The 9,704-nt window shown below is 44.6% G+C and overlaps 1 protein-coding gene across 1 annotated transcript; it reads left to right on the forward strand.

The window, feature by feature from the left end:
• The first annotated feature begins 5,456 nt into the window (after positions 1 to 5,456).
• On the forward strand, positions 5,457 to 9,279 carry LOC111969521 (thrombospondin type-1 domain-containing protein 4-like). Its single transcript, XM_023995701.3, has 4 exons — positions 5,457 to 5,726; positions 6,764 to 6,820; positions 7,047 to 7,116; positions 8,444 to 9,279. The coding sequence occupies exons 2-4, from the start codon at positions 6,792 to 6,794 to the stop codon at positions 8,882 to 8,884; spliced, it is 540 nt and encodes a 179-aa protein (XP_023851469.1). The 5' UTR covers positions 5,457 to 5,726; positions 6,764 to 6,791; the 3' UTR covers positions 8,885 to 9,279.
• Positions 9,280 to 9,704: the final 425 nt, after the last annotated feature.

Here is a 9,704-nt window from a genome sequence, read left to right on the forward strand (position 1 = left end):
TCTTTTCAGTCTCCTGAGGTGGAATAGGTTTTGTCGTGCCCTCTTCACGACTGTCTTGGTGTGCTTGGACCATGTTAGTTTGTTGGTGATGTGGACGCCAAGGAACTTGAAACTCTCAACTGCTCCACTACAGCTCCGTCGATGAGAATGGGGGCGTGTTCGGTCCTCTTTTTCCTGTAGTCCACAATCATCTCCTTTGTTTTGATCACGTTGAGGGAGAGGTTGTTGTCCTTGCACCACATGGTCAGGTCTCTGACCTCCTCCCTATAGGCTGTCTCATCGTTGTCGGTGATCAGGCTTACCACTGTTGTGTCATTGGCAAACTTAATGATGGTGTTGTAGTCGTGCCTGGCCGCGCAGTCATGAACAGGGAGTACAGGCCCTCGTGTTGAGGATCAGCGTGGCAGATGTGTTATTACCTACCCTTACCACCTGGGGGCGGCCCATCAGGAAGTCCAGAATCCAGTTGCAGAGGGAGGTGCTTAGTCTCAGGGTCCTTAGCTTAGTGATGAGCTTTGAGTGCACTATGGTGTTGAACGCTGAGCTGTAGTCAATGAATAGCATTCTCACATAGGTGTTCCTTTTATCCAGGTGTGAAGGGCAGTGTGGAGTGCAATAGAGATTGCATCATCTGTGGATGTGTTGGGGCGGTATGTAAATTGGAATGGGTCTAGGGTTTCTGGGATAATGGTGTTGATGTGAGCCATGACTAGCCTTTCAAAGCACTTCATGGCTACAGACGTGAGTGCTACGGGTTGGTAGTAATTTTAGGCAGGTTACCTTAGTGTTCTTGGGCACTGGGACTATGGTGGTCTGCTTGAAACATGTTGGTATTACAGACCTTCCAGTTGGTCAGCGCATGCTCGTAGTACACGTCCTGGTAATTCGTCTGCCCCTGCGGCCTTGCTTGTGAATGTTGACCTGTTTAAAGGTCTTACTCACATCGGCTGCGGAGAGCGTGATCACACAGTCATCCGGAACAGCTGATGCTCTTATGCATGTTTCAGTGTTACTTGCCTCGAAGCGAGCATAGAAGTCATTTAGCTCGTCTGGTAGGATCGTGTCACTGGGCTGTGACACGACTGTGACACGACTAGCTCCCGGCTGTGCTTCCCTTTGTAGTCTGTAAACGTTTGCAAGCCTTGCCACATCTGACGAGCATCGGAGCCGGTGTAGTACGATTCGATCTTAGTCCTATATTGACGCTTTACCTGTTTGATGGTTCGCGGAGGGCAAAGCGGGATTTCTTATAAGCTTCCGGGTTAGAGTCCCGTTCCATGAAAGCGGCAGCTCTACCCTTTAGCTCAGTGCGGATGTTGCCTGTAATCCATGGCTTCTGGTTGGGGTATGTACGTACAGTCACTGTGGGGACCACGTCATCGATGCACTTATTTATATCCTGCAGGAATCATTCCTTCATGATAGTGGCCCTTTAGGGAATAGATGTAACGGCAGATTTCCTCCACTTCGTCTGAAGAGGAGGTGTAGCAGGGATCGGACCAAGACGCAGCGTAGTTAGTGTGCATCATGTTTAATAACGACAAAACCGTGAACACTACAAAATAGAAAATAACAAATGTGGCAAAACCGAAACAGTCTTATCTGGTGCATAGAACACAAAGACAGAAGACAACCACCCACAAACCCCAACACAAAACAGGCTACCTAAATATGGTTCCCAATCAGAGACAATGACTAACACCTGCCTCTGATTGAGAACCATATCAGGCCAAACATAGAAACGTGAAAACTAGACACACAACATAGAATGCCCACTCAGCTCACGTCCTGACCAACACTAAAACAAAGAAAACACAAAAGAACTATGGTCAGAACGTGACAATAGAGGCTGTTACAATCTTTGACATAGAATTATTTTAATAACCAGAGCTGTCAGACGCCATATAGTCATCTCTCATTAGTGTTTTTCTGACACTTTACAACATTGACCTGTGGAATGAGTGCCGATATCTGCCTTACTTAGAGCTAACTTCTATTTTTAAATGATGATAGCTCGAAACATCAGTGCTGTGTTTCTTTTGTTGACAGATAAACAGTGCATTCATTTCTTCATAATACTTCATATGATTTGGAGTGATAATGACAGTAATCAAAATAATACAATACGTTTTTACACATTTCAGCAAGTTTTACTTTGACACAACATTGTACTGAAACAGTTGTCAGTTTATGGAGACAACTGAGTCAGATTCACACAAACATACTTAAGGGAGAACCTCAGAGAACCTGATGACAAGTGACAGCATGCTGTGCTTGGTGGGGAGGTACAGTAGATCAGAGGAGAGGGGGAGTAAGAAGACCCTTTGTAGGAAAGCAAATGAGAACCGCTGGCAGGGCAGCACTTCCCAGGCCCAGGGCTTTGAGAGGTCAACTCAACATCAACTCCAACATGCCGGACATTTACATACCACTCGGTGAGTAATAACCACCCTTATTGGTCTATACTCTTTATTTAGAAGCTTATTTTTACACTGACTGAAAGATGTGGTACTGGAATCCATCATTGGAAAACGTCCTTCTGATATCTGTTGGACTGGTGCATGAGAACCAACAATACTCGATGTGAGCAAAACAAGGTCATAAAATAGAACTTCTGCAGACTCAGTAACTGAGAACATTTTTGAGAGATGCTGGTATCAAATCAAACCATATGTAGAGTTTCCTTCCAAAGCAATGTATTCCCAGCTGAATTTTCCCCCACACTCTTATATCATGCCCAGCCCAAGGTTCCTCCTTTGACACTGTAATGGAGGCAGGCCAAGGAGAGCTCTGCTGTTGACAAGCAAAATACAGCCAGGGTGTTTGTAGTATTAAAGAGCTGCATAGGATCTGTCATGTTAATGAATACTGTATATTGCCATGTAGGTGTTGCTGTCAATGAGGAATCTTCACCTTAATCCACTCAACTCTTTGATACTAGCAAAGGAAAAAGCCCTCGGGTAAGAGTGAAACAAAAAATGTTTTAGTGAATAAATATTGGATGCCTCGAGAAGGATTGTCACATGCATATAGAACCCAGGATGTCTATGGGAATCTAGACTGCATAAGCCCACTGAGCATGAGCTCTGACTGCTAACATGAGTCTCAAGGTCTTAGGCAAGGTTACTCTTCATGCATAATTCGTGAACTTATTCAGACATTAGGGAAATGTATTAACAGAATGCATTATGGTGGCATGCACAACCAATGAAAGTGAAATTCATACAGTGTGTGGGGTGTTATCAAAACAATAGACTATCATGACAGATTATTAACTTTTTATTCATCCAATTTATCCTCAAATCAGAGTGTATTATCTGTCTCCACTGTAATAGCTTGTTTATAAGCCTTGATACTTCTCCATATAGAGTATGTGACGACAGAAACTGTCAGTAAGCCTGTGTTGTATTATTTACTTGTCATGCAGGATATATTTCACAGGATTAAGTACTGTGTATACTGTAAACAAACAAGCTCTGTTGGCTCTGATGCTAGCCTCTGCTATCAGTTCACTCATGTATATCAAAATATGTATCTGTACTGTCGTGTACAGTTATCATACAGCAAATAGAGATACTTGATACCAGTTAAGATAGCAATGTGTTTGTGTATGGGTGAATGGACTAGAAGTATCCCATAGAAAACTGTTTTACTTCTCAAGCAAAGGATGTATTGAGAGTCTGAGGTGCTGCTGATGAGATAGCTTTTAAGTGTGTTCTATTGTTTCTGCTCGTAAAGCCATCCCACTGAGACACCACCTGCTCATAATGTATTATCTGGACACATGGATTTCACTTAGTTCCACTTCATAGGACAGAGTATTACTTTTCCCTGGTTCTGGAATGAGCTTAGCACATTGTTTATTGTTAGTTACAGTGCTGACTGTGCTGTACGTCTGATGGCAGGGGGTTCACATTRTTGTCCGATGACAGGGTAGAACAGCTCTCCTTTCGAACGCGTTTCCTTGTATAGTTTGAATGGGTCAACCGGAACAGTAGTTCATTAAGTTGCTATAATTGGGTGCGGTCACCCGTGACCATGGTTTGGAAACATAGGGGTTAGAGGCAAATTCACAGCCAGCATCAACATGGTCCCARCATTGAATAAAGCCATTATGATAGCCGGCACCTTTGGACACAAAGGCCATGATGAGACACATATGTKACACAGTYTATATYTTATACAWMGAAAGCCAGTAAGAAAACGATGGAGCTTAGGATGCATGCTCAACCAAGAACGACCTTAATTCATCCACTCAAATTAGGCAACTCTGCAAGCCAATGCCATGGACCTTCACAGTATATTTTATTTACTTGATAGAGCAAGAAACAGGCCATTTTAGGTAGTGAGACTTTCAGTACACACACACACACACACACACACACACACACACACACACACACACACACACCACACACCACACACCACACACCACACACACACACACACACACACACACACACACCTTCCACAATGAGCCCCCTAAGTAGAATCCAATGGTTTTGGTTAGGATCAAGCTATTATTACTCTGAACCTGAACTCTACAGTACTAACATGTTTTAAAATACTTTCCCTGGTCTTTTCACCCTGACCCTTTACATTGTATTTGGTCTTTCAGCAAATGACTGAGTTGGGSKYMTTMGSCSTTTGTGTTGGCTTAAAGGGTGACAAATGATTATCCTGTGTACCAATGAATTGATTGCGGTTGTCAAGCCTGTGGCACTTGCAGTAATGACAGCAATAGCCCTTACCTAGTCTGGTCTCTACACTCTGGGTGCATGTTACAGCATGCTTCCTATGGTCCATATTTCAGCAGTGAGAGGATGGTAGTGGCCACCCAGGAGAGAAAGAGTCTCAGAGACTATACCGGATGAGGAGAACATATCTTATAGATGATGATGAAAGTCTGACAAACCTTAGGAACTAGGACAGATTTATGAGTTAATAAAGCGTTTAGAAAAATATATACACTTAGTGTACAAAACATTTAGGGCACCTGCTATTTCCATTACATAAACTGACCAGGTGAATCCAGGTGATGTCACCTGGATTCACCTGGTCAGTGTAGTCAGTGTAGATGAAGGGAAGGAGACAGGTTAAAGAAGGATTTTTAAGCCTTGAGACAATTGAGACATGGATGATGTATGTGTGCCATTCAAATGGTGAATGGGCAAGACAAAATATTGAAATTCCTTTGAATGGGATATGGTAGTAGGTGCCAGGCGCACCGGTTTGTGTCAAGAACTGCAACATGGGCCAGCATCCCTGTGGAACGCTTTCAACAGCTTGTAGAGTCCATGCCCCAACAAACTGAGGCAGGGGGTTGTACACTCAGTTTATGTCTGTCTGTCTGTCTCTCTCTCTCTCTCTCTCTCTCTCTCTCTCTCTGAGAGAGGCAGCAGGGGGCGCAACAAGTTGTTTTCTTCTCTCTGAGTAGAATTGTGTTTCAGGACGCCAGAGAGAGAGAGAAAGAGAGAGAGAGAGAAAGTGAATGGAATAAAGTCATGTTGACCAGTGACCAGCACGTCTACAGAACGTTTGGATATTTGGAGCGGTTTTAAAATTGATTAATTGATTCGGTGGAAGTAACTTTTTTACACCTGGATGGAACTCTGGCGATGCGCTTGGATTATGAGGATAACTGGCGCCACAATTTACCATTGAGAAGCAGCAATTCTGCACTGGAGAAAGCAACAAGGTAGCAAACACAAGCACAATCATCCAAGGTAGGAATAGACCATTTACGTTTTATGAAAGTGTAATAATATAGGCCTAATAATAATCATAATAGCCTAATCATAATCATATAATACATTAGGAAACATTATAATGCAATTGATGAAATGATTGACATGTTAGTCATTTACAAATAATTATGCGTATAATGTTTTTGTTTGTCGACTAATTTCTTTCAAAGAAAATTCAAATGGTAGCCTACATGCTATGTTTCTCATTAATTGCTAAGGATTTCAAATTTTGAAAGTGTAATTTAATTTGGCTCGCTACTGCGCGCTCACACTTGAAATCAAAATCCCTCAGCCTAGACGAGAGCCTCCTGTCCCGTCCCTGTCGGGGTTGACAGAATGTCGATCTGTTTGCGCAGGGTGTAGCCAGCTTTCTGTTTGTTGATAGCACAGATATATACATGCCTGCAATTGTGATGTTGTTTACCATAACTAAATTATATTTGTAATAGCCCAGCCTCATAATACGTTTTAAATAAGTTTGAATTAATAGTCCTAGCCTACATGTTTTTGGGTACATTACAATTCTAGGCTATTGTGCAAATAAAGTAAATAGATATTGTGAATATTATTTATTTAATAACAATGGAAATTTCCAAACCTCACATGGAGTGGAATTGCACCAGTGTGAGACAAACAAAAKAGACAGGTCTATGTTTAAAGTTTAAGTGATCTTTATACCCCCACATTCATCATACCAAGTGTGGTTTATTTTGAGAGATACATCACAGATGAGTTTTTACTATGAGCACAGTGATAAGTGTCACTGCAGTCCAGCCATCTGAAAATGGAGTTCTGTTTCTGTGGGTGGGCACTCATTATGACCAGGGTTAGGGTCAAGGGTCAACACACATGGTCAATTGGGCAGAACCTTCAGACAATCTGAGACACTAAAGAGCAGACCTGACACTGCATGTGGTCTTGAGGTGAAAGCTTTGTGTTAAATATGATATTACTGCTTTATTGCTGTGTTATTAATGTCATTATGTCTGCAAGTACAACATATCCTTTTTTTTTAGGTACTGTAGCCCTCAAAATCTAGGAGATATGAGGGAACTTTGTATCTGGATTCTGAGGTGAGATATCACTTGTCACTTACAGTCTGATCATGTTGGTGTACTGTACACTGAACAGACTCATCATAAACATGTTGTATCACACTGCAGCTGCTGATCATGCATTATGCATGACTCAATTTAATAGTTTTGTTTTAATTGTCTCCATTTCAGATAACAATAATTTTTCTCTGTAAAAACCACTGTTAAATGTGTTATAGCTCAGTATGCTATCTGTCACACACAGAGTTTCCATGCTTCTGCTGCTGCTCAAGCCAAATCCCCTGGATTGCCAGCTCACTACAGACCACAGGAAGGTCAGTAGAGTGGCTGGGGGCCAGCAGAGGGGAGAAGGGGAGAAGGGAGGGGGTTGTGCTGAGTGGAGGGCACGATATCTGTGTTTTAACGTGTGTGGTCTGTTTGACATCCCCAAGCCCAGGGCGATAGACCTCCCTCATGTGTTTGCAGCCTGAGAATCAATTTATCACTCGCCTTTATCATCATCTCACGCCAGTTGGCACAGACTCAGGGAATCTGAACTGCCAAAGAAGGCATGATCTTGTCTTCCGATCGTAACCCTAGCCAATTAGCACCCTCCAGTTCCTTTCAACTGTACAGGGGAAGATTATAGTGTCTGCTGCCGTGATGCTATTGTTCAACCACAAAGCCATTAAATACAACACTAGTCTATCCCGGCCCATGTAAACATGCAATTAGTCATTGAGGAAGGAAGAGCGAGAGAGAGAGAGGGAAAGAGAGAGAGAGAGCAAATGAATGATAGACCAATATTTATAACTGTACTTTGTGGAGAGTGTTGATGGACAGGCTAACTATCCAATCACAGACAACTGTCTGACAGGGCATTCCTCTCTGGGAGAGAGTTTGTCTCTGTTGGCCCTCTGCGTTTCCAGGAGTCCAGCTGTTTGACCCATGGCTGACCCTGGAGATGACAGTGGAGAAGAGTTACAAAGGCTGCAGCGAGGAGGGGGCCATGGTCTGAGTGATCTCTGAATAGCCCCATGTCGGTGACTGACAGAAGGAAAGCTATCTGCCAACTCTCCCTACTATCCCTACCGTTTGGGTATTCTCTTACAGTCTTCTCAACGCCAATGGGAGGCTGAGCCTTTACCATGTGCATGTGTAAGCTCACAGAGGACAGGATGAATGTAGACAAAGTGGCTCTTAAAGAGTTGGATTTCCTTCTTTGCGGCTCCTCGGGCAAAGCTGGCTGGCGCAGGGCAGGGTTGGCTGGCGCAGGGTCCTGAGACAGAGAGTGCAGTGATAGCCASTAAMGCGCTAATACYTCTCTGGCAGCGTTACACAGAGGGCTAGAGTCAACAGAGGGATATGCAGGTAGTCAGTAGGGGATGGGAGAGTAGCAGACAACCTCTAATCAGACAAATCTGGGCTTTATCTGACATGAACAGAAGCTCATCTCATACAGAGCGAGGGAGAGAGAAAACCGTTGTTGATGACATGACATTGTCTCATTGGCTTCAAGTCTTTCATGAGAATGATTTCTGGGAAGCCCTCTAATGTAATGATGTTATTCTTTTGCTTCTCTACTCTGCTCTCAAGTGGTGTCTGTTTCATGTTATCCGTGCTGTGGGTGATGTAGGGCTTTAACTCAGGATGTTCCTGCAGGTTCCTCAAAGGGCAGAGCCCCAGCAGCAGGAGGCTGAAGGAGTGCAGGGTGGGGGCCTAGGCTCCTGGGGCTCCTGGGGGCCTTGGTCCTCCTGCTCCCGCTCCTGTGGGGGAGGGGTTCAGGAACAGAACCGACCCTGCCTACCCTCCTACACCCCCTCCATGGGTGCAGCTGCATACCCCTCCAGGCCAGGTGGCCACCACCCCCAGCACCCTAACCAGAACCTAGGCCATGTAGTGTCTGCCCTAAGACCCACTGTCCCGCTGCACCGCACCAACTCTGGGAGACCCCCACCCTCCAACAGCAACACCAGCTTGGCCCGCCGAGGCGAGCTGAGGGACCAGCAGAGAGACAGAGAGGCCCATGCTGGACGCAGGTACAGTATCTATCACACCATACAGACAGGGGCCTGTCTGTCTTTCAGTCTGACCTGTGTTTAATGTCCTGCATGCTGAGCAGCCCAGTCTAAAAGTGTCTCTGTGGAGCTCCAGCTCACCCCATGGTCCATTGGACTCCCCTCCAGTGTAAAGCTATTATTTTATGGATGGAGTCAATGGCTTGGCTTGTACTTGGCGGGTTTGTGGCCTCCTTCCTGTGAGCTTGAGTTAAAAAGCTTTTAAATAAATAGAGCTGACAGTTGAGTAATGGGGGTTGTTGACGTAGGAATCCAAGCCTCCAGACAAAAGCGCTCTCCGCTCGGCGCTTGCTTGCTGACATTAATATCCATCTGCTTCTCAGAAGTAATTTGCACTTGTGATGTGTGTCTTTGACATTTTGACAGTCTTTGATAGTCCAGTCAACACATTTTGAATGTAAACAAGTGCCGTAAGTGGAGGCTATTTAGCACAGACAATTGTTTTTACCCGTGTGTGTGTGTGTGTGTGTGTGTCCAGCAGAGAGAGTGTGTGCCTGTCTTGAGTGCATACTTTTTCTCAGGTAGTGTTCCTCGCACGCAATCACGAACGCACACACTCTCAGGTCCCCGCAACAACCCAAGCGACCCGGTCCAGATTTTGCTCTCCTTCATTTTGAAATTGGCTCGCGATAGAGCTGGGTTTCCTGCCCATCGATCATGTCAGAGCGGCCCTCTGCAGTTGTTAATCCAGGGGGAGGGGCCTAGGAGACACTACAGCAGTGTGGCGGCCAGGGCCACAGCTCAAACTAGTGCTTGATGAATCCAAGCTAACAAGGATGCTGTGATATGTATACATGCAGCAGGACTATATTTTGTATTACGTGTGCTTTTGGTTTGGGGCAGGG

Source organism: Salvelinus sp. IW2-2015, linkage group LG10 (assembly GCF_002910315.2).
Source record: "Salvelinus sp. IW2-2015 linkage group LG10, ASM291031v2, whole genome shotgun sequence".
In the NCBI taxonomy this organism is placed as follows: Eukaryota; Metazoa; Chordata; class Actinopteri; order Salmoniformes; family Salmonidae; genus Salvelinus; species Salvelinus sp. IW2-2015.